General features: G+C 37.9%; 1 protein-coding gene across 18 annotated transcripts in view; it reads right to left on the reverse strand.

The window, feature by feature from the left end:
* The window catches only part of MAGI1 (membrane associated guanylate kinase, WW and PDZ domain containing 1), a 705,149-nt gene that overhangs the window by 75,105 nt on the left and 603,995 nt on the right, over window positions 1–26,049 (reverse strand). For 8 of the 18 annotated variants that reach the window (XM_019652050.1, XM_019652036.1, XM_019652045.1 and 5 more), the window contains 5 exons: window positions 16,567–16,649; window positions 12,484–12,519; window positions 7,191–7,248; window positions 4,720–4,859; window positions 2,913–3,005 (listed from right to left, as the gene is read on the reverse strand). In XM_019652050.1, the coding sequence (XP_019507595.1) occupies window positions 2,913–3,005; window positions 4,720–4,859; window positions 7,191–7,248; window positions 12,484–12,519; window positions 16,567–16,649 (410 nt within the window). Of the gene's footprint in view, window positions 1–2,912; window positions 3,006–4,719; window positions 4,860–7,190; window positions 7,249–12,483; window positions 12,523–16,566; window positions 16,650–26,049 lie in introns of all 18 variants that reach the window. The other 10 variants (XM_019652047.1, XM_019652038.1, XM_019652037.1 and 7 more) reach the window with 2 other exon arrangements.

Raw genomic sequence — 26,049 nt, forward strand, 5'->3', positions numbered from 1 at the left:
TTATCTTCCCAGGTGAGGCAGTCGCTTGCCGGCCATTGGACGGCAGCTCATGGCGGCTCACGGCAGCTGTCAACTGCTCATGCCAGCTGCCAGCAACTCATGGTAGCTTACGACAGCCCACTGCAGCCTACGCTGTCGCCAGCGACTCATGGCAGCCCAGCTCCAGGTCAAGCTGTTGTTCACCATCTTCACTGTAAAGGGCGCAGCATCACTGGCCCTCATGTGGGATCCGAACTGGGGCCCTGCTGCTCAGAGCTGGCGTCCCAAGCCAACTCTTAACCAATGTGCCACTCAGCCGGCCCCCAAATCTACTTTTGAATAACCCTGAGGTGCCTCCTTTCCTGTCAGGCCAGTACTATTCTTGGCAATACTGTGTGAAGACCCCAGACCAGTGCTGTCCAATGGCACTTTCCGAGGCAAAGTTATAACTGTTTGAAAGGCAAAGATAGCATGGAGATCGCACAGTAGAAAGGTCGTAAGAATCAGGAAGGATTTCCTGGGACAGTTCAGTGAGCCTCCCAAATCTCAAACCACTACAGGACCAAAGGGGTCAAGGAAAAGAAAAGGACAACAAAAAAGCCTAGAAAAAGAAGGAATCTGAGATGAAGCTCCTACACAGAAACACCATTTGGCCCCTTACCTCAGTTGCAGCACTAAGCATGTGGCACCCAGAACCTGAACCGTTAAGACTTTAATTTATTCAGTCTCTAAGACAATTCTTTAAGGAAGTTGGTATGTATGTATGTATGTATGTATGTATGTAACGTATGTTATGTGCACAAACATATACTGTTTCACTCCACAATAAATTTTGGCAGAAACTAGATAGCAAAGGGATTCTGTGCTATTTGGAGTGTCTTACAGTGAAAAAAACCCAGTCTCCTGCCTCTGGGATTTAAAGCCTAAAGAGGAAACTATTGTCAAATAACTGAACACACAAATACTAATTATAAACTGTTCAAGTCTATAAATGAAAAGAATAAGACAGGAACAGTGACTCTAATGGGACCCTAGCAATAACCTGCAATGAGTAGGAGTTAGCAAAGCAAACAGTGGGAGGAAAAGAGCTGCAGAGGGAACAGCATATGCAAAGGCACGGAGAAGTCCAATTTTTGCTGGCTTAAGGAACTGAAAAGTCAGTGTAGCTAACTTATCAGGAGATGGAGAAATAAGACACACAAGGCTGCAGATATATATAGGCTGCTTTATATTTAAAAAAATAAATTAAAAAAAATTAGAAAAAAATACAGAGGAGGCCACAATCATGTTATTATCTATGTTCTATCTTTATCAAAGCCATTATCACCATAAAAAAGTATATTCAAGCTAGCAGAAATTATTTTACATAAATTGACATTAAAACTAATCTCATGCCAATATCAGCTAGCAGGGAAACTCTTTCTTATGAAAATTATAATGGAGGAATCAAATTAGAGAAAATAATTATTCTACTAATCTTTTTACATCTAACACAACTATTATCTCTTTGAAAATGGAGAGAGGACTAATTTTATAGTCATTTTAATAGTTCTGTACCACAAATATTCCCTCAATCTACCAAATATGATGTTTGTTCTATTTTTCTTATTTAAAAGAAAAAAAACTAAACAAATTTTAAAAAAGCAACCACCAAAGCCTTTTCCATCATTTAAGAGTAATGAGGCCTGAAAGGAGCAAGACTCTGGAGCTTTTGATTTTCAAAAATGAACCTCTCTGGAGGGGCTCGTAACTATTTGAATGTACATAAGTGAGACCCAGTGAATCGTTGCAGAACATGCATAAAGGCCAAAGCTGTAGCAAGAATCTGGAGATGGAAATTTAAAACAGTAATATCGAATCATTTTACATTTACAGGAAAATTTTAGTTAAAAGCGAATATGTTGACTAGAATCTTGAAATATCTAATGCTGAGTTTCAATTTATCTTATTTAACACAATAATATCTGTGGTCTCCAAATCAGTGGTTCACAATGCTGGGATGGTCGTGCCCCAGCAGGGACATTTTTGATTGTCACAACAGGGGGAGGGGTGCTACTGGCACCTAGCGGGTCGAGGCCGGAGATGCTGCTAATCGCCCGTAGTGCACAGGGCAGCTGCCACGACAAAACGTTATCTGGCCCAAAATGTTAACAGTGCCGAGGTTGACAAACCCAAGTTTAATTGATCCCTAATGACAAGTGGTCCTTACCTTTAGAGCATTACAAATAGTTGAAGAAATTCATACAGAAAAGTTTCTAATGTTTTTGACAATTCTGATTAACAATGTATTTAGAGTTTCAATTGTTATGGTTTTTACTATCAAGGGAATGAGTTGGGAGTTACAAGATTCTACTTCTTTAAATATTTTTTTATTTTTCAATTACAGGTGATGTGCAATATTATCTTAGTTTCAGGTACACAACATAGTGATCAGACATTTATATAACTTATGAGGGTATCACCTGATAAATCTAGTACCATCTGACACCACACAATTACAATATTATTGACTATATTCCATATGCTGCACTTTACATCCCCATGACTGTTTTGTAACAACCAATTTGTACTTCTTAATCCCTTTCCCTTTTTTATCCTGCTCCCCTCCAACGCCCCTCCCCTCTGGCAACCATCAAAATGTTCTCTGTATCTATTAGCTCGTTTCTGTTTTGTTTATTTATTTTGTTCTTCAGATTCCACATATAAGTGAAATCATATGACATTTGTTTTTCTTTGACTTACTCCACTCAGCACAGTACCCTCTAGGTCCATTTTATGTTGTTGCAGATGGCAAGATTTCATTCTTTTTCTAATGGCTGTGTGATAGTCCATTGTATACATGTACCACTTATTCTTTAACAAGATTCCCCTTCTTAAAGTGGAAAATTAGACTCCGGAGCTAAAACCATGATGACATTGTAAAAACGCTTTACCCTGAAGTGGAGCTTCTCTGGCCGGCTCTGGGTTGCTTGGGGGGTGGTTTGGAATAACAGGAGGCACAAGCGACGAATGGTCTTCCGTCCATTCTACAAGAAAGAGAAGACACAGTTGACTGGTTTCCCTTCAAATGGCTGGTCAAATTCCTTAAGATTCACCTTCTTCTTAATTATAAAACTACCCAAAACAAGACCAGGAGCAGAGAACTTAAGAAGAATTTGGTATTTGAGCCCACTCTATGTTAAGAATATCCAGATACCTCTCTGTCTCAGCGTCTCTTTTCTAAGATCTTTGGGAAAATAAATATTGTGATATAACCAATAAATCTCCAGTTCTTGCTGGCTGGAGAGTCCAAAGTGAGGCTAAGTAGAAAACATCGGGAAAGATAAGAGTCAATCAAAGCCAGTCCGATAAGGGAGACACTTCTCAAATGCAATTGAGACACGGCTGGGCTGCTAAGCCTGCTTGTCTGAGGTAGTAACGATGAATTCTAGTAGTTTGCTAAAGTGCGATCTCCTATCATCTTTGACCCAAACGGGACCCATGGCCAATGATCCTAACTATAGGCCTATTCCCCTTGGAGGCCCAGAAATAACTCGGTGACTGACCCTGACATGTACCCTAGAATTCTCTCCAGCTCAGGTGACATATTCAACTGCACACTCATATTCAAATGTACACTCCCATTCCCCAACTGCACTAAATACTACCCAGTTTCACGAGCTCAGAAAGAATAGGAAAATACAATTTTTAAAATTGAAAAGAGATTAGGTAGAAAGGAGAACTTTTCGGGCCAGCCAAGTGGCACGTTGGTTAAGAGCTGGCTTGGGATACCACATATGAGGGCCAGTGACACTGCCCTCCACAGCTAAGATGCTGAACAACAGCTCAACCTGGAGCTGGGCTGCCATGAGTCACCGGGGTCAGTGTAGGCTGCAGCCTCTGCTGCAGTGGGTTGCCATGGGCTACCGTGTGTAGCCAGCAGCCAGCGTGAGCGGCCAGCAGCCCCTGTGAGCAGCCGTACAGAAGCCGGCAACTGATCTGCTTCGCCCGGGAAGAGTGCAATGATGGTGCCAACTTGGGCCAGTAAGGCAACGTCCTCCACAACTAGATGAAGAACAAAAGGACAGCAACTTGTCTGTTCCCCTTCCCCCAATTACCCAGTGCTGTTCCCATCCCCCAATTTCCCAATAAAAATCTTTAAAAAAAAATCACCAAAAACTTATATGTAGCTTAGATTTTTGTTAAAATATGCATATTTGTACATCCCTAGAAAATTTCTGCTCAATGTTTATCAGTGAGAATGGGTTGGGAACACACAGGGGAGAATTCAACGTTCTATACTCCTGAATTGTTCTTATTAATATTTTTACAAAGAGCATAAATTAATTTGTAATTTAAAAAATCACTCAAGTTATGAGTTTTTTGGTGATGCTTACAAGTAATATTCCTAAAATTAAAAGTCAGTTAACTCCTCTTAAAGTCCTAAAAGTGGTTTTGATTTAGACCCCAGCTGGTGTGCAAATGCTGCTGGGGCAAGAGAATTCATTCACCTTCAGAAAGCTCCCTTCTAAGTTAAAGATTTTGGCGCCTTTGAATTGGGCCCCCACTTGAGCTGTCTGGGTCCCAGGACAGGGAAACCTGGCCCTCTGTGTTCGGCCCCCAGGACATCACACCCTCAGGACATCACATCCTCAGATGGCAAAAGGACGGGATCACCCAGGCCAGTTCTGACCACATGGGGGTGTCAACACCCAGGCTTCGCCCTGCGCTGCTATGCCCACAGATGGAGACGAAGCCAACCTTCTGGCTGCTGGGGCTGAGGCTGCTGGGGCTGCGGCTGGGGCTGCGGCTGGGGCTGCGGCTGCTGCTGCTGCTCAAGCTGCTTCTTCCGTTTGGCTTCTAGAACTGGGTTCTCATACTGGGTCTTCCTGTTGATGTGGCTGGAGCAGAGGGCAGATAGTATGCAGTTAGGAAACATTTCATCCCACAAGAAAAATGCCCATCAGGACACATCCCACGATGAGAACTGGGCAAAGCAGGCGGTCTGAGATGTTGACCATCTTGTGACAAAACGTGTAGTTAAGAAGAAGAAATAAAAATGGTTTCCAACACTGACTGCTCAATGTAGTAAGCACTGTGCTGTGACTTTTACATGCATTTTATTTTAAAATCTCCAATAAATGCCAAGAGTTAGGTCCTATTTTTATTTATATTTTATGGATTAAGAAAAACTAAATTTCTGAGCAGTTAAGTAATCACTCACCTAACATAACATGGCTAGCCAGCAAACAGTAAAGAGGCATGTAAGCTCAGGTCTGTCTGCTTTCAAATTCAGGGCGCCCAAATGTTTAAGGAATCCCCTGACAGGGCAAGTTGCTTTAATTCAACAAGAGACAGATTATAGAATCATTAACAAATGAGATTAAAGTGGAGATGTGTTGTTGTCTGTAACATATAATGCCAGAACCGCTGTGTAACTTTCTGTGATGGAGTTCACCAAAGCTTAAGCATTCACCCTAATGATAAAGTAAGTGACAAAGACCCCAAGTACTTCAGAGGGCTCCGAAACTCAAGGCCACGGCCAAACAAACACGCCCTCCCCCTGCCCCATCCCACACACGTACATACACATACATACATAGGAACACATATATGTTTTTTGTCATGGCCTTATTTATTGTGTATGTACATACACACATGCTATATAAACACACAATCATAAACATAATCCTATTTTTTTTTCTTCATCAAAATCATACTTCACTAGAAGTTTGGGAACATACCTATCATGTGATTATTTAGGATCAAAATATTTTTAAAGCTAGGCTTTATTTTCTAAAGGTAGGCTTGTCAAATAGGGTGGATAGACTGATTCCCCTTGATTCCTACTGCAGACTACTGGTGTATTTCCTAATTCTCGCAGGAAATTTCATGCTAAGAAACAGTCTAACAATAACAGGCACGTGGGTCTGTAAAGACACAGGGAGGAGACCTGTACAGTAACACAACAACAAGCCCCTCAAACCAAGTTTCTTCCCCCATCAAAGCTGTCCTTCTCCGTTCCTTTTCCCTTATGACACAAATTAGTTGAGGGAGAACTAAAAATGAGCCCCAAATAGGCAAGAACCCCACTGTTCATCTGCGAGAAAGATGATTGGAAGGTCACACCAAGGAATTTTATTTTATGGAGGTCAGAGAAAGAACCAAGCTGACCTTCCTGATGCTCCAAATCACCAATCCTCCTTGTTACAGAAAGAGGTGGCAATGTGACACTTGCTATATTGAATTTATAATTTTTTACAATAAGATGCTGAGCATTTCACGAGCTGGCCTTTTTGCATCATAAGATATCACCAGGGTACAGATGATATTTATTATACAGATGACTTTTCAGGGCCAGCAGTGTGAGGGACAGAAAGCTTGCCAATGATCTTCATTGTGGCAGCCAGAATTATGATGACAGAACATTTATAAGACATTTGTTTCTTTCAAATCGTCTTTTATTAGTTATTTCTTATCTTTCTCAGAGAAAATGATACGAAGGATATTTATTCAAATGTTTAATTGCTTGACTTTTTAAACTTTTCATCAAATCCAGTCAATCGATTTGATAAAAGGACAAAATGTATGTCCAATGGTAAAATAAAGTACATAGTAAAGAGGTCATGAGGAGGGTTTTAGTCTCTTAAAAATGGAAAACAGGGGCCATGTGTATGGTCCCCAAGCAAGGGGGAGACAAAGAAGCATACAAGATCTTGCAGGTTAGGCTACTTCTCAATTTCTTTCTTAATCTTGGCAACATTTCATACAGTATCAAGATTTGTCTGACCCTTTTAGAAAGTCTGAATGAACAAATAATTACGAAGAAGTTCAGACCTGGGAGGGGCAAAAAGTAGGCAAACGTCCTCCTCTTGAAGATAGCCCCTACTCATTTGGTCTGTTGAATCCTTGCTTTTCTCATTCATTCATTCATTCATTCATTCATTCAACTAATACTTACTAAGTACCTGCCATTCACCAGGACTAGGTTGGGCCTTGGTAATATAGTCGTAAAGAAAAGACACAGCTCTAGCCCTCATGTATTTTATAATTTGCTATCTTCAGATTCTCTGAATGTTTTCTCATTCATTAAAATATACATATATTTTTCATTATAAAATTGTTCTTATTATTGTTTAGTTTGTACCTTATAATGATGGCAAACTCTATTCAGCATTAACATACATAATTACATAGGATACAAACTAAAGTGTGGATTAATAGGCACTTACTCTACATAGTAGATACCATAGACAGGGTCTTCAATCTTTTCCCAACCAGCAGGCAGTTCTGAAAAATAAAAGAACATTTAGAACAAGAAGAGCATATTTTTAAAGAACCTAGGGATTTTCAACAACTTTGGCAAAAAGAGAAAGACTTATAAAAATGCCTTAAATCCAATTAAAACTGTGTGTCCTAAAAGAAAAGCAAGCATTATTTTTATTTTATCAGTGTATTTTTCCACATGAAGAACAATTCTTTACTGATATGTTACACAAGCAAATGAAACTACAGTCCCGGGTGCCTTCATTCTAAATCAACTATTAAATTAGATTTTAATAAAAATATAGTTAAAATTTGCCTTCAATGCCTAGTTCCTATCTTAAGTATTTATAGTTCTCTCATTTTATTTCTAAACTAACTTACCACAAAAGCAAAACAGGATAGAAATTAATGTTTCTTTTCGTTTTCAAAACAATAGTGCTGTTGTTGCTCTTCCTGGAATAAAATAAAATTTACATCTTATTTTCTCCTTGTTCCTAATTAAAATGCTACTGAGTAAGTAAGCCCAGATGGATTTGGGTTTTTGAATTGCATGCATCTCTCACTCAATTGCTTTATTTAGACATGCCTATCTTCACCAGGAGTTTACCTACGAAAGCAGAAACATGGGTCCTACTCCTCAAGAACTTACTAGATTTTATTCCTCTAAATGTGGTGGTGAAATGGCACTGGGGGACATATGTGCCTTTCTGAAAACTCAACTGTGCTCTACTGGACTTAACTTTATAAGGTTTTATATCAAAGGTTTGAACTTTATTAACAAGGTTACAGTGAGTTCTGTTACACCAAGAAAAAACTGTAAAAAAGCCCACTGCACCAGGTAATCTGAGGTGGTGAAAGGAGCAAGTAGGTTGTGTTTTGTGTCATTAAACAATTCTGTCAGGCAGAGAACAATTACTCAATTTAATTTCAAAGCCACCCAGATATAGACATAGGTAAAGCAAGCTCGTATAATACAATGCTCCAAAGTGAATCATTATTTGTAGAAATAGCTGTTAAGACCAACTTGAATGGGATATTCACAAATGTTTGAAATATCACTTATTTTCAAATACTGTTTTTTTAAATTCAAGGAAGCATGTGGTCAGTACTTTGAAATAATGACCGTTTCATTGGTGCAGGGGGCTTGCTTACAAATGCTGCAAACAGCTCCATACTAAAATGGAGTCATGCACATGCACCCAAACACACACAGGCTAATTGCTTCAAGTTTATGTTTTGCTCAAATTTGGCTGCACATCAAGGCACACTACTTTCATGGTTTTTGCTCCATGTTATATGTTTGCAAACAAAGAGACAAGGTTTTTTCCCCTTTTCTTCTATTTTTTTTTTTTTTTAAACAGCAGGTTTGAAAGAAGCCTTTGAATCCTGGGAGACATAAGCTACTAAATAAAATGCAAGACAGGTCCAATTTGCAGATGTTGATACAACCTGGCCTTTTTATATGCAGTCTGGAAGACTAATGCAAATAAAATGATGGGGAAATGGTTTCCCCTTACAAAGCTGGAAATTACCATTTAAATTAAAAGAAACCAGGAAAATATTTCCAAAGTGTTGGGAAATCGAAGATTACAAAAATGCAAATTGGTGCACTGCCCTATATTTCTTCTGGCAGCAGAGCGGGTGAGTGTGAGGGGACCGACCACATTATGTTTAATGAACCAAGCCTGTTTTCAAAACCTACAACCTTAAATATTTGGCCCTATTTAGATAAAATAGGAAAAACATTGAGAATTTAATTCATTCCATTATTACTTTGTCAAACATTTATTGAGTGCTTACTTTCTGCCTGAGAGTGTGCTAGGCACCAGGACACGAGGATAATTACAAGGGCACCATCTGAGCAGACAATTCAGACACCACATGGTAAGCGCTCTCATGGAGCTCTGAGAAGAATATAAGAAAAGCAGCCACTTCTGCTTTGTTCTGTCACCCAGTCAAAGAGAATGAGGTCAGTCAACTAGTACTTCTGGACGTCTTCTAGTACAGATTTGCAAACTCCAAAAATTTTGCAGTTTTTCAACCTAAAATTCATTTAAAATTGAAAAAACAGATTTCTCAATTCCAAAGCGGTGATTAATTTAATAATAGGAATTAGTCTCCTAATGCTTAAAATAGAAATGGGTCATCCATTTAAAAAAAGAAGTTGTTTGTCCTCGAATTTGCCATTTGGTTCTAAAAAACTGAAAATGGAAGAAAATGTTGAAGCTCAGAAAAAGATGACATTACATTTTTTTTAAAAAAACTAAACACCCTGAAGATGCCTGAAGAACCACACTCCTCCCCTCCCCCCCTTGTTTAACAACTGCCGGACAGCAAACCAGACTGTACAACCTGTCGGAGACTTCAGACAGCTAAGAAGACCCTTTTGGGGTGGCCCAGATATGAGATCGAACCTTAGCTCTGCCACCTCATAAGTGTGGAGTTGAATGAGTTCCTTAACATCTTGGAACCACATCTTTCTCTTGGATTTACCTCAAAGGTCGACTGCAGATTAAATGAGGGTGCTTGTATTTTGCACTGCCCCTGGCTGGCACATAGGCTCAAAAATGGCAACTCTTCTAGGAAAGCACCAAAGGAATGGGACAGATTTGTATGGTCTGCTTGCTTGCTAGCCCTGCCTCTGAAAATTTCATGCTGTACTAATCATCACCCCAGAAGCAAATATGGAGCAGTCAGATGTTCTAAGCTCTTTTCAAAAGGGATTCGTCAGCACACAGATTGAAAGTCGTGTTCATAATCAGAGATAAATTTCAAAACTGTGACTTAGTTGTGGTTGGGACAGACCTCATTTCCTCATCTCTACCTCTCCTAGTTGGTTTCAGCACATGAACGCCCTGTAATTCCAAAAGAAAGTTCTGCAAGTGCTTTTCAATTCTGGGGAGACATCTATGGAGGATGCGAGGAACTCTGCAAACCAAAAGTGCATAATGGAGCTACTGACCCGGCTCAAACAACAGAGTTCAGAAACGGCAACTCTGTAATCAAATGATCTGTGTCCAACACCCCTGCCAGCAGCACCCGCCTCTCACAGGCGGATTATAGAGAGGGTTTCCTTATCACATCTGGAATTGTATTATTGTTTTCTGAAAACCTGACAGTTGCTATTGTTTGAAATTAGGACCCTCTTATGAAGAAAATGGGCAATGCGCTGGTCAATAGAATCTGGAGTGAATGCAAAAGAAAAGTGTGTATGCGTGTGTATGTGTTTATATGCATGTACACCGCTCTTCACACAGTGGACATGTGCAAGCAAAAACCAAGAGTCTATTTCTACTCTACCTACAGGGACACATTTAGGCCATTTCTACAGTATATGTGTTTCTTTCCTATTCCATATTAAAGGTAAAAGTACCACAAGGAAGTATTGAAAAGTCTAACAAGAAGGAATTAGTAAATAAATAATAAAACTGGTAAAAACAACAATATGAGCTGATCACAAGGACAAATATCAAGGCACAAACATGAAGTTTCCTTGACAAGCCCCATGGGAGGTCCTCTTTCAGCCCCTTTTACAGATCAGGAAAGGGAAGCTGAGAGAAGGTGAACGACTCACCCAAGGTCATGAAGCTACTAAGAAGGGGAGCCTGAGTATGAGGCCAGGCTGCCAGATCTGACCTCAGAGACAGACAGCTCCTCCACTTCACCAAACCACCTCCCAGGATGTGGCTATGACCATGAGAAGGGACGCTATGCACCACTAATTTCCCACGATATCACAGTTGCATGGGGAAAAACAAAACAGATACTCTTTCCTAAAAATTATAACATTCAAACTTCCATAGAAGCAAATAAATGACTGCCCCCATACACAGCCGCACTGTTTCCCCCAGCTGCCCACAGACAGCACTGGTCACTCACGCCTGTTAGGCAGCTAGCAAGAGTGGTTTAAATTGGTTCAGCAAATGATTAAGGCACTCACTTTATGTCTGGAAAACCTAGTTCTGTCTTTTTCAATTACTTCATCTAATATCACTAGATTGATACATTTAAAAAAAATAAATTACTTTCCAATTGTTCTATTACACAAGCTGAATCTCACGACATCCCTATCACAACAACCACAAAGAGACAACTTAGTAAACATGTTTAAAAATAGATCTATCTATAGTTATTGACATCACTGGTATATCCATCAATTACAAGATATGTTCCAAACATTAAGAAAAACAGAGGTAAATTCTATTATATTGTAACTCTTTTGTTATATGATTATCTTTATCTATATAACAAAACCAAAATCGAATGAAAACAATGATCTGTATTAAATATTTATATTTTCAGTTCTTAAGGCAATCTTAAAAATGCTAGGTTGATTCAATAATCTCAGTGTAGTTCCATTCATATTGATGTTAAACAATTTTCTATTTTAAAAATACACTATGGTCAATTTTCAATCATTCAGGCTTTCTTGTGCAATTCAGCCAAATCCTGTGCTTTCCCATCTGCAGAGGCATCAGATGGAATGCAAACTATTATTAACACTGTTCAAAGCTGAACATAAAACTTTTAACTTAGCAGGGAACATAATTCAATATATTCCAACAGCACAGATAAAAGAGCTGACTTTATCTGCTAATGTAAATTATTTCTAAACTACTATAGCTAGGGTAGTCAAGACTTGATTTATATTGATATACACACTCTAAGGAAAATGGCACATATAAACCCAGCATCTGGTTTTCAAGCCATTCACTACAGTTATAAGCGACTTAATCACAACACACCACTAAAGACGTTAACTATTCAGTTAATCACTGAAATTACTGTATTGCTGCCACTCCCATAAAGATCCTTAAATCAGTCTGGGAGATTTTTGTTTGTGTTGCTGTGCTTTTTTGTATTACCTACGTAGATAACTACCCACACCAAACAAATAAAAATATGAGGCTGAGATCGATTATATGAGAAAGTTTGAGGGACATGACAAACATCTATCCCCTCAGTTTCTTCTTAATCTTCAAATTACAAGAATACCTCACACTGATTGGCTAATTCTCGTTCTAGTCTCAATTCGCTCGGACTTTTTCTCTGTAGACACAATTTATTACAACTCTGTGTGATGCCTGCAGTCAGACACATGGGTGGTAACAGCGACCTTTCATGGATAAGCCGGAAAGAAAATCATCATTGGAGAAGTGCAAACTAAAGAAACGGAGAGATTAAGCAATTCACTGGAGACAAAAGCATTCAGGGCGAATCATGCAGCAGCAGCAACAGCAGCAGGCTGGGAGGCATTACCTAGTTCACTGTCCAGCTCCTCGGTGTGGACCCCTTCTTCTCCAAAGGAATAGCAGGAATGAGACAGAAAAGAGAGAAAGAAAAATTCAGACATCAGCACCAGGAAAGGAATTCCCCTCAGAAAAATAGCAGCAAACACATCACTTGATTTTGTCCTTACCTGCATTGTGGCTTATTTCACTGGTTTGGCTAATAAACTTGAGACCTCAGTGTAAATCACAAAACAGTAAGAGCTGATATTGGCAACGTAAGTATAGGGCTCATTTCCTTGCATGTCAAAATCGGGTTTGATTGGTTGTAAAAGATGATAAATACCTTTGCGGTTTCAATGTTCTTAAGTGAAGAGTCACTTATTACGGACCTTACTTCGAGCAAACAAAGCTGTTAGACCTTTCAATATTAGTTCTTTTAATCCTTCAATAATCCTCTAATCAGGGAGACAATTATACTCACAATTAAAGCATTACTTAGCTTATAAGTAATACTGCTGCCTGAAAGATGGGAGGTGAGGTCAAATTGAGAATGCAGATTGTAAAATGAGCTACACCTCAATCTCTTTAAAAAGTGGTTAGAAAGATGAATTATTTCATGATGATGTGCATTAGGGAAGCAAAGCTTGAAGGCTGCCCCAAACAGCTCAGGAATATTAGAATGAAAATGTTCTCAATAATTTCAGTGAGCAAAAGAAGTCAAGATCCTCTCCATTCCTAACCCCTTTCTGCTGTCAACAAACCATTTTGCTATTGCTGAGGAGAGAACATAGGACAGCACACAACAAATCATTTCATGTACGAAGTCTCTCCAGCTGCAGAGCAGGTGGCTGTCCCCTCCACTGGAAGCACCACAAAGTGAGGGGCCGAGACTGTTTTTACTACTGCAATTTGCTCAGTGCCCAGTGTAGCTTTGGTACATGATAGGGACTAAACGTTTCTCAAATCGATGAATGAATACACGAACGAATGAATCGATTATTGACTTTACTAACTAGCATGGTCCTACACACCTTGTACACCCTTGATTTAAAAACTTTACAATTGGTAACAATAAGTTTTGACAAAGGTACTGTTTCTTAAAAAGGGAATATGATTTACATAAAATCTTCCATGAAAATGCCCATTCGGATATTATTTAATAATGTCGCTAGGAGCATTCATTCATGTCTTCAATAATTATTTAATGAGACCTACTATGTGCCAATCACTATGGTAGGTGACAGAGATATCAAAATGAGCACAGACTTATCTCCGTCCTTTTGGAGGAGGAGATAAATCCAAAGTCACATAAATAAAAATTAAACTAAAACTGTGATGTTTTCTAGAGTAAAACACATAATAGTGACCTAATAATATCTGGGGGCAAGGTCACAGAAATAGTTCCTGAGCTATAATCTGAAGGATATGAAAAATTTCACAAAAAGCATTAAGAGTACAAAATGACTAGAATTTAAGCTCTCCAAGAGCAGGGCTTTTTATTGCGTTCATTGATAATCTGAAGTTCCTAGAACACACTTGACATATAGAAGGCACTCAATCAACAGGTGTGGTTTTAAAAGTATTCTAAGAGAATACTGCACATCTAACTGGCATGGAGCAGGAACCCGATGAGGACTAGCGGGGATGAAGAGCAGAGAGTGGCCAGCAGCAAGAGTGAGATAAGCTATAGAGGCGTTCCCACAGGAAGCTTGCAGAGGCAAGCTAACGAGCTGGCATTTACTGAGCAGACTAGACAGCCACTGCATAGGGCTTGAGGGGTGGTCAGTGATGACACAATCTAAAAGACTGCTCTGAATACAGTGTAAGGAGGAAAGTGGGCAAGAGTCCAGGAGAAGGTGAGCGTGACCTGGACTAGGATGGTGGAGGTGGTGAAGGAAATAAGAGAATGGACTGCAGAGATCTGGGAGGCAAAGTGAACTCAGCTAGTGGATGGGTTAAAAATGGATGTGAAGTAAAGTAACAGGTTAAGGGGAACTTTTAAGTACGCATGACTTAACCCTCAACTGAGATACGAAACACAGAGGACCAGATTTCGGAGGGAAAAATCATTAGTTGGGTTTCAATCAAATTGAGTTTAAAATCTCTTTGGGACAAACAGTTGGTGTGATCAATCAGGCAGATTAAAATATTGGCCTGGAGCTCAAAGCCAAGTTCAAAGGCTTCTTAATTGAATTAAATACATAGAAATCACAAAAGGAGTTATACACTGAAAATCAAAATCCCAAACTAGTTTCTCAATTTTTGAGGTAGGAAATGGAAAATAAAAATTTTTTACAGTAAGTATGAAGCTATACTGTTGCCTTCCATGTGCATATTACCTACAGAAAGTAGAAAGAAATACAGGAACAATTTTGCAACCAACAATATTATTTTTCTTTGTGACATGATATAAACAACAACACAAGGCAGCTTTGTGCTAACTGGCAACAGAAGATGCAAGTATGGGAACCTGTGTTTGCCAGTGTAGAACAATCTGGAAATCTGGTTATTATATTTATACTGTCTGTGTATACAGGCACACAGACATATATATAATTTCTACTATGAAAAGAATATATGAATCCTAATATTGAAGGGATAATTACTAAACTAAGTGCATTTGGTATTAGTACATATTTGTTCCAAAGGAAATAACATTAACATCAATGATAAGAATCCTAAGAATTATAAATTACTAGATTTGGTAACAAAAGCATTCAGTAATTCTTTTACTGCATTAACAGTTTTTCTCAGTAAAAGTTATCAGAGTTTTCTACAACCTATAAAATTATATTAACAGGCATGTCCATACATTTCCAGTATAATTTTAATGGATACTGACAATGAAGATCTTATGGCAATAAGAATGCCTGAAGTGCCTTCAAAATCATCAGGTCATCAAGGAAAGTTTAAATTTTGTTCCGTGAAGTTTTACAGTTGAACGTATTTTACATTCTAATCTTTGAAAATTGGTGACCTATGTACTATATATCAAACAAAACATTTCAATAATCAGTACAGTCCATTATCCATCCCATAAGCACGCAAAATAATGCAGGTGACAACACCTGTTCCATTCCTTCTTCAGGACCAGGACTAAGCAGCCAAAATACAATGAGTATCTCAGTCACGCCCCCTCAGTCAAAAGGATTTGTATTTCCCCTCGAAGTCAGTCACATATATATATAAACGTGAAATTCTAGTTCATTTCATGTAATCTGCAATCCCTGGATCTTAGATACAAGGTTTTGACAGTATTGTACTTTACTGGCTCACATTTTCAAATAAATTTCAAATTATACATATATACATACATACATAATACACACATATATGTACATATATACTTACACACACGCACACACACACACACACACACACACATACATAAAATTCTGCCTTAGGATAAATGAATAAAGATCCAGTATCTTACAGTAAAATATGTATTCTATAATTATACTAATTCAAAGGCCAGAAATGAATAATGAGTAGCAAAGCAAACCATTTCTCTTTCAATTCTTCCATACCAAAAAGTAATTTTGGTAGAACATGGGATAGATTTCATTGTACTGAAAAGGAACACATTTGTTCTGTCTCAATTTTTCTTTTTCCATTTTGGAAAAGTAATTAGAAATCCTAAAGCCTTGAAATAAACTTTTTAAAATAGTAACTTTTATAACCAGTTGATTCTTTTTCAAGATTGATAAGGAGAGTGGGGCTAGGGTAACACCTGAGGCTCTGTCTTGAAGAACACACTTTCCAGGTATTTAAGACATACTCTAAGTTACACAGAGATTCTCAAACAAGTCAACATCTTTTTCCAAGTTCCTGAAGGCAGAGGTTGTATCTTCACTTGAATAACTTCTGACTGTGTATAGTACCGTTGCCAATGGAGACAACTATGCATCCGCCTTTATGTATAAACAAATCATTCTTTTATTAACAATTCTACTGATTTACCTTCTTCTTTTGGAAACCAGGGTTCATTTACTAGAAATTGGATTACCTTTTAAAAACTCATTGTTGAAACCTGGTTGACCTTACTCGTTAAAATTTGCACTAGTGAACAAACACCCAACTGACTTAAACCAAGGCCTTCCGAGCCCCTTACCATCATCTTCACACTCTTCCAGAGGCTTTTGCTGCTTGCTCAGGCACCGAGGGTCTAACCAGGATGTTGTTTTTGTGTTATGGCTGAAATCCAGAAACAAAAACAAGAAGGATGTTTGAAAAGGAAAAGGAAAAAGCTCAGTGACAAAAGAATTATACGCTCTGGAACATTTGCTCTTCAACCAATCCAAGATACTTTCCAACAGCACACCCAGACCAGAAGAGAGCCTGAGTTTGGAATTACAAAATGGCTTAGGAAATATCTTAGGCAGACTTTTTACTTATCTAAAAAATAATCATTCCATTATTGAAAGCTGAAATTGTAACACCATTTTTATTTTTGAAAAATGAGTTCCAAATGACACTTCTTGTCTATACTGCCTACCGTTGTCTACCTAGTTTAGTCTTCACATTTGCTTTAGAGCAAACTTCAATTTATTTTCAATTTGCTATGACCTAAATCTTGAATGCTGGAATTCACAAAGAATGCTGCTCTTTCACTCATTCTTTTACATAAGGATTCTCATGACACTGTGAAACTACCTCAATTCATGCAAGTGGCCCACAGCTGCTAACACATATCATTAATCACAGCCTCCTGAATCATGCTTCATACATAGTGAAGGCAACCCCAAATTATCTATCATAAATTTCTATTTATTGACCAAGAAAAACCTTGGAGAAGTTAAAAATGTCACCCAACCGCCTTCTGGAGGATACAGCCCAACTCTAGATGAAGTGTTTCAACCGACACTGATGAGGCCTTGAAGGTGAAAGTGCAGGAACATTCCCAAGAATACTGCCCTTCATCATATTAGAAATGTCACGAGAATGATGGAAACAATTGATCTGAAGCAGAGCAATACACTGGAACAACATTCTGCCTGAGCTCCCCGCCCACTGCACGCAAGCTAAACAGGAGGGGCAAAGCACTGCAACTCCAGTAGTTTACACCGTGAATCAGAAATGAAAGCAAGAAATTAAAAACTAATTTTCTGAAGTTTAGGTAGTAACCGAAATTTTGTTAGAAATCTGAAGTTTAGGTTGTAAACATGTTGAAAAATTGCCAGTTCTTTATCTTAGATTCAAATCTTATTAGATGTTGAAAAATAATATGCCATATTATTTTTGTGCAAATTTATACATTGAATTAAAAAAATATTGAGTTAAAAGAAAAAACAGAAAGGTTATATAGTAACAACTAGCATCATCGATACTACTTATTTGTTCACTTACGAGATGTGATCAAACCAATATGGTGAATATTTAAATTAAAAAAAATTATTACAATAAAAGACATGTTGCCGTCAATCCCCCTCGCTTCTAACACACTTATCCCATCGTTCTTGCTACTTTCTGAAGCAGTTCTGGAAGTCCTATTTTATGAGTGTCTTTAGTTGCACTGTCATGGCTGCCTCGATGTCCTGAATCACTTGGACTTTGGGGAAGAGCCAGAAGTTGCTCAGTGCCATACCGGGTGAATAAGGTGAAAACAGACTATAATGTTTTTATTTGACAGAAATTGCCGTACCAGAAGCGAAGTGTGATACAGAGCATTGTCATGGTGGAGGATAATTTAAGGCAGACTTCAAAACACACCTTCTCTCAAACGTAGCTCCACCTGACTGACTGCACAGAACAAGTTGAAACTTGTCACACATTGTTACTAAGGTTTGGTGCGTCGCTTCCTGTATTGAAGATCCCTGCCTTTCCATTGGATGGTGCTTGGCAGCAGCATTCATCATATTTTGTGATCACAACGGAAAGGCTCCGTGTCACACATCATTCCTGGTACGGCAATTTCTGTCAAATAAAACCATTACAGTGTCCTCATCCACCTTATTCACCAGATCTGGCCCTGAGCGACTGACTTCTGGCTCTTCCCCAAAGTCCAAGTGATTCAGGACACTGAGGCAGCCATGACAGCACAACTATAGACCCTCACGAAAGAGGACTTCCAGAACTGCTTCAGAAAGTGGCAAGTACAATGGATAAGTGTGTTCGAAGCAAGGAGGGAGTATTTTGAGGGGAATTAATGGCAATGTGTCTTCTACTGTAATAATTTTTTTTTTTAATTGGGGAGTTGGGGGGATGAGAACAGCGCTGGGGAATTGGGGGAAGGGAAACAGACAAGTTGCTGTCCTTTTGTTCTTCAGTCTAGTTGTGGAGGACGTTGCTTCATTGGCCCAAGTTGGCACCATCATTGCAATCTTCCTGGGTGAGGCAGATCAGTCGCCGGCTTCTGGACGGCCACTCACGCTGGCTGCTGGCTATACACGGTAGCCCATGGCAACCCACCTGCCACAGGGGCTGCAGCCCACGCCATCGCCGGCGACTCACGGCAGCCCAGCTCCAGGTTGAGCTGTTGTTCAGCATGTTAGCTGTGGAGGGCAGCGTCACTGGCCCTCATATGTGGGATCCGAACCGGGGCTCTCTGGTGTCCCGAACGAGTTCTTAACCATCGCGCCACTCGGCTGGCCCTGTAATATTTTTTTTTTTAATTTAAGCATTCACCGTATTTTTTTATCACACCTTGTATTCTAGAATTTTCTGTATATTTCTTGAAATTTTCTACATAGTCATATAATCTTCAAAGAGGGATAGTTCTATTCCTACTTTTCCAATATTTATGTCTTTTATTTCCTTTTATTGATTATCCTGGCTAAAACTTACAGTATGATGTTGAATAAGAGTGGTGAGAGCTAATATCCTTGACTTATTCTCAATGTTGCAGAAAAAATATTTTGTCTTTCATAATTAAGTATAATGTTAGCTGTAGGTTTTTTGTAGATGCTCTTTATCAAGTCAAGAAACTCACTCCCAGTTTTATTTTTCTAATAATTTTTTTCATGAATGAGTGCTGAATTTTGTGAAAAGCTTTTACTGCATTGATGATTATGATCATGTGATTTTCTTTTCTTATTTTTTTTATGATTTTATTGGAGACTTGGGGGAGGGGAACAGTTGGGGAATTGGGGAAGGGGACCAGCCAAGTTGTTCTTCAATCTTCGTTGTGGAGAGCACCAGTCACCAACTGGCTGCCTCTTGGCAGCTCGTGGCCTGTAAGCTCAAGGTGGTGTGTTCAATCTTAGTTGCTGGTGGGCGCAGCCACCATCCCATGCAAGAGTTGAACCAGCAGCCATGTTGTTAAGCACGTACACTCTATCCACTGAGCCATCTGGGTGGCAGCTCAGCTCAAGGTGCCGAATTCAGTCTTAGTTGTGGGTGGGCATAGCCCACCATCGAACAGGCAGTCTTGCTGTTACACCAGCTGAGCCATCCTGTCACCTGTTGGCAGCTCAGCGACAGCTCAGCTTGGGTGCAGCGTCACTGGCCCTTGTGGGAAGAGAACCAGTGGCCCTGTGGCTCAGAGCTCGCGCTCTTAAGCCAACTCTTAACCAACTGAGCCACTCAGCTAGACCTCATGCAATTTTCTTTAGTCTCTTAATATGGTGGATTATATTGATAATAATTTTCAAATATTGAACCAGTCTTGCATCCCTGGAATAATTCCCACTTGGTTATGGTGTATAATTCTTTTTCTAAATTACTGAATACTATTTGCTAATATTTTGTTACACAATTTTGCATCTATATTCATGAGAATATTGCTTGGCAGTTTTCTTTTTTCTTGCACTGTCCTTGTTTGTTTTTGGTAACAAGGTAATACTAGCTTCATGAATATATTTGGAAAGTGTCCTTCCTCTTCTGTTTTCAGGAAGAGATTGTGTAAAAATCGAATTCTTTGAATGTTTCTCCAGTGAAACCATCTTGGCCTAGAGATTTGTTTTTCATGAGTATTTAAATTACAAATTCATTTTCCTTGATAGTTACAAGGTTATTTATATTATCTGTTCCTTATTGGATGAATTGTGGTAGTTCACACTTCCTGAAGAAATGGTCCATTTCATGTAAGTTGTCAAACTTAAGTGTGCAGATTTGTTGGCAGCATCCTCTTATTACATTTTTGATGACTTCAAGGTCTGAGGTGATTCCTTATTTAGTTCCTAATATCGGCAACTTGTGTCTTCTCTAATTTTTTTTCTTCGTCAGTTTTGCTAGAGGTTCTTCAATTTCATTAATCTTTTTCAACAATCAACTATTTGTTTCATTGATTTTCTCCATTGTTTTTGTTTTTGATTTCACTGAGTTCTGCTCTTTATTATTTCCTTCTATTTACTTATTTAATGTTTAATTTGCTATTGTTTTTCTAGGATCTTGTGTTGAGTGCTTAGATTGTTTATTAGAGACTTTTCTTTTTGTTTAATGCTATAAATTTACCTTTTATCACTGCTTTGGCTGTGCCCCGCCTATTTTGAGATGCTGTATTTTCATTTTTATTCAGGTCAATGTATTTTTTTTTTAATTTCCCTTGAGACTTCCTGTTTGGCCCATAGATTATTTAGAAGTGTATTGCTTAGTTTCTTAAGTGTTTATAGATTTTCCTACTTTATCTGATATTAATACAGAACTCTTTATTTCTTCTGGTTAATGTTTCAAGATATATTTTTCCAGACTTTTACTTTCAACTTAACAGTATTGTTTTATTTGAAATAAGTTTTGGTAAACGGTATATTGTTTGGTCATATTTGTTAATTTCTTTGTCATTCTCTATCTTTTAACTGCTGAATTTAAATTTATTTAATATAATTATTGATATGTTAAAACATAAGTCTTCTATATTTCTTTTTTTGTTTTCTATTTGTTCTTTTTTTCCCACCATGTGAGAACACAGCGAGAAGACAGCTGTCTATGAACCAGGAAGTGAACTCTCACCAGACACAGAATCTGCCATTGCCTTGATCTTGAACTTCCCAACCTCTAGAACTGTGAGAAATAAATGTTTATGTTTAAAAGCCAATCAATTTTTGTTATAGCAGCCCAAACACACTAACTATATCATTTCTCACTACATATTGTCACATAGATAATCATAAGTATATATAACACACACACATATATATCCTGTAACCCTCTCTCATTTATAATAAAATTATCTTAAATATTTTCTCTACATACATTTAGAAACGTATTAGATGGTGTTATAATTTTTGCTTCAACCCTGAACCTATTTAGAAAACTTAAGAGAAGTGTATTTTATTTACCTATATTTTAACTCTCTCTATTGTTTGTTCTTCCTTTCTGATGTTCCAAGATTATTCTTTTATAATTTTTAGTTTATAGACTATCATTTAGCCATTCATTTAAGACAAGCTTGCTGGTGACAGATTCTTTTAGTTTTCCTTCATCTAATATCTTGGTTTCCCCTTTTCACTGGATATTATTTTCATTGGATATAGCACTGTGGGTTGCTTCTTTTCCTTCAGCACCTAGAAAATGCTGTGCAGCTTCCTTTTGACTTGTGGCTTTTGATGAGATATATGCTGTCATTTGAATTGCTTCACTAACATAAAGAATGTGTCATTTCTCTCACCATTTTCAAGATTTTTCTTTGTTTTCATAAGTTTGACAAAGATGTGTCTTGGTACAGTTTTTGAGGAGGACAGGGGTTATCCTGTTTGAGTCCACTTAGCTTCTCTGTAGGTTTATTTCTTTGGCCAAATTTGGGGAATTTTGTTTTTCAAGTACTTTTGCAGCTCCACCCACTTTCAATTCTCCTGGAACTCTGATGACAGAAATATTAGATACTCTGTTATTGTTTCTGTTATTGTTTCAAAGCCCCCTGAAGCTCTGTTCAATTTTTATGCAGTTTATTCTCTCTGTTGTTCATATTAAGTAATTTCTATTTTCTGTCTTCAAGTTTACTGTTTTTTTCCTCTCTCCCCTCCATTCTGTTGTTGGCTCCATCTACTGAGTCTTTTATTTTGGTTATTGTATTTTTCCGTCTTAAAATTTCCATTTTTAAAAATTGTCTTCTGTTGCTTTCCTGAGACTTATTTTTTGCTGAAACTTTCAATTTTTCCATTTGTTTCAAGCATATTTATAATTGCTCATTAAAGACTTTCATGATGGCTGCTTTGATATCTTTGTCAGATTATTATAGCACCTGTCATCTTGGTGTTGGCATCTACTGGTTATCTTTATTCACTCAATTTGAGATATTCTCTGATTTTTGATATAACAAGGGGGTTTAAAACTGGACATTTATGTATAGCATTCTAGAGCTTATTTAAACCTTCTATTTTAGTTGTCTTTCCCTGACACTCCTCAAGCAGGGGGAGGGGTGGTGCCACCTCTTACTTCTCAATGGGGGTTAAAGTCCAGGGTCCCAATTTGGCCTTTATTGACACTCAAGTGAGTGAGGAGTTTCTGGTTACTGCTGGGTGGAGATGGGATTTCCAGCTTCCCCGTAGATCTCCACTGATACCACCTTTGCAGGGAGGGGAAGGGGTGTCTCATTACTGCTCCCCACTTGGTTTTACTGACTCCATGGTTGGGGCGCTTTACCACTGGATGATGGTAAAAGTCCTGACATTTCATCAAACTTCCTCTGGTACCACCCTAGTGGGTTGGGGGAGGCTGCCTCATCCCAGCCAGGTCAGGGCAAGAGTCTAAGCTTTATCCAACATGGCCTCCATTGAGTCCATGTGGGGAAAGAAGTGCTCATCACTGCCTGGCCACAATCAAAATCCTGGCTCTTTCTGAGCCTCTTTTAAGAGTACCACAGCACAGAGGGTTGGTTCCTACTTACAGCCTATAGCGGGTAGAGGATTAGGCTCTCCACCTGACCTTTGCTGGAAGGGGTGGGGGAACACAGGGTTTTCTGTGCTGTTAGCGGGAGCCCAGCAGTTATTGAATACAAGCTTTCTGTCTGTGGGATGCCCTTTTCCTGGTCCTTTGGCTAGAGAGAGCAAGCTTCTATTAGGGCCTTTTTTTTTTTGTTTGTCTGTGTGTGTGTCTCCACCTGTTGGTGTTTCCCGGTTACTGGTTTCTTCAGCTCCAAGTCTGGGGTATATGGGTAAAAAGAAAACTCAGGGAACTCAGCACCTGCATTCCTTTGATCCCAAACTTCGTAGCCAGCCTGCCTTATATTCCTTCCTTTCAAAGTCTTACGTTCATTTTCTATATAATGTTCAGGGTTTGTCAGTCCATGCTTGATTTTTAATGTTCTTTTTAAATTCCAGCATTTATTAGATTTCTCATAAAGTAAATATTCACACAAATACATAAAACAAGGTACATCTGATTTCACAGAAATTTAATTTTGCTATTCAGTGTAAGATACTCTAAGATGAAGTTCTTTTTCTTTTCTTTTTTTTTTTTTTTAAGCTGAGCCATCCTGCTACCTGTAGGCAGTTCAGCGGCAGCTCAGCTCAGGCCAGGAATCGAACTGGTGAACCTGTTGCTCAGAGCTCATACTCTTGAGCGAGCTCTTAACCAACTGAGTCACTCGGCCAGCCCTTAAGATGAAGTTCTTCAGAATGAAGGACACCTGAAAACTAATTAACCTGAAAACATAATTTAAGCTCAAATATAAATGATGTGTATCTAATAACTTAATATGTATAGAATTTGATAGCAGCGGACCAAATGCCATAGTTGTCATAAGCCATACTTTTGCATAATTTTTCTAATAAACATTAGACCAATGTTTAATAGAAAACATCAGCATCAGTTAAAAGGTAAATTAGGTTATGAAAAGTAAGCAAGTCACTGCACTCTCCTATAAGTAAACCAGAGTCTTGGGTCTTCACTAACCATCAAAATAACCAACTTTCTTTTTTCAAATTTATCAAGTTGGTATTTAGCAAAATTATTGGCACATTCTTTTCCAAGAATTTGAGTTTCATATATTACTATGTATCAGAAATTCCTCTGTTATACTTTTTTTTTGCTCAATACAATGTTTCATTACTAATGGACATAATATCGAAGGCAATTTATTATAAATGTGAAGTACAAGATCCTAAACTTATAGTTGACATCCATCTTTAAAATGTTTAAACTCCTCTGTAATAACCAAATTTTGATGAAAAAATGGTAACAGTAACAATAATGCTCACTAATTAGTACTAGCCCAAGTACTTTACATCCATGATCTCATCTGATTCTCACGACAGTGACACGGTAGGTATGATTCATAACATTCATGTCCTTTTACAGATATGGAAAATTGACAGTCAAAGAAGTAAACTCAAGTTTCCAAAGATACATAGCTAGTAAGTGGTGAAAATATGACTTTTTAGGTGAGCTCTTAATCGCTATACTTCCCTGACTCGCAGGGGTGAAAAAAAACCTACATCTTCCATGCCTGTCTTTAATAAGCATTTGTCGTTAACACGAAGCCAGAAACATGGACTGCCCCCTCATTCTGGATGGAAAAATAACACAGGAGCTCTAGTTCACTAGAAATCTCAGATTTCCTAGGTCGGTTCTGGAAGAGGGTGTACACCTCTGAGAGCTAAGACTTTTCCGTCACTCCCACCTCTTTAGGAAAATTATACTTTCTTATCCTCAGTGATTTTTCAAGTATAAAATATATGCTCAAAAATACCTTTGAATGGGAATACATATTCAGGCCACATGGAAATGTATAATGGGGTTATAAAATAAGTTACTTAAATTCCTTATTCAAGTGTTACGATAGCTCTAGAGTTTTTCTATACATACAGCTATATCTACATATTCACAGAAACAAATGTACACATATAATACACCTAGCATAATATCCACATAGTTTACAAAAGTAAGATACTTCATATATTGTTCTGCAATTGCCCCCTTTGTAATTGTTCACTGAACAGAAGAATTTCAACTTCAATCTGTTCGAATATAACAGATTTATCTATGCTTTTATTTATTTTGTAGTTTAATTGGCCATTTTGTTTTTCCTTTTTAGTGGTAGATAAAACTATGGTGGTTCTTAACAGATAATCTTAATAATAAAGCCAAAGAACAGAATTTTAAAAATTTACTATTGTTGGTTAGGAAATTACACTGTCTTAGATTTTTAAGTATGGTTTCAATTGTATGAATTTTTTCCTCTTCAGTAAAGGTTATTTATTAAATGTTTAACTATATAATATCATGTGTTATAATTTTGAAAGACTTTTCATATCTGTGTATTCTCAAACTTCAATCCATGTACCTTGCACCATGTAAAAAATTAACTTAAAATGAATCATATATCTAAATGTAATATGGAAACTATAAAACTTCTGGAAGAAATATAGCACACTGCTTTATGACTTTGAGTTAAACAAAGATTTCTTAGCTACTACACTAAAAGCACAATCCACAATAGAAAAAAATTGGTAAATTAGACTGCATCAAAATTAAGAATTCCGGCTCTTCACAAGACAAAATTAAGACAACGAATAGAAAACCCTGACTTGGAGAAAATTTTTGCTAATCATAAATATGATAAGAGAATTGTATCTAGACTATATGAACAACTCTTAAAGCTCAACAAAAAGGAAAACCCAATTAAGAAAAAATAAACAAAGGATTTACCTATTTTTAATGGCTAAATGTATTCTTTATATATTATACCATAATTTGTATATACACCATAATTTAGTTG

The sequence above is a fragment of the Hipposideros armiger genome, unplaced genomic scaffold (assembly GCF_001890085.2).
Source record: "Hipposideros armiger isolate ML-2016 unplaced genomic scaffold, ASM189008v1 scaffold_172, whole genome shotgun sequence".
Lineage (NCBI taxonomy): Eukaryota > Metazoa > Chordata > Mammalia > Chiroptera > Hipposideridae > Hipposideros > Hipposideros armiger.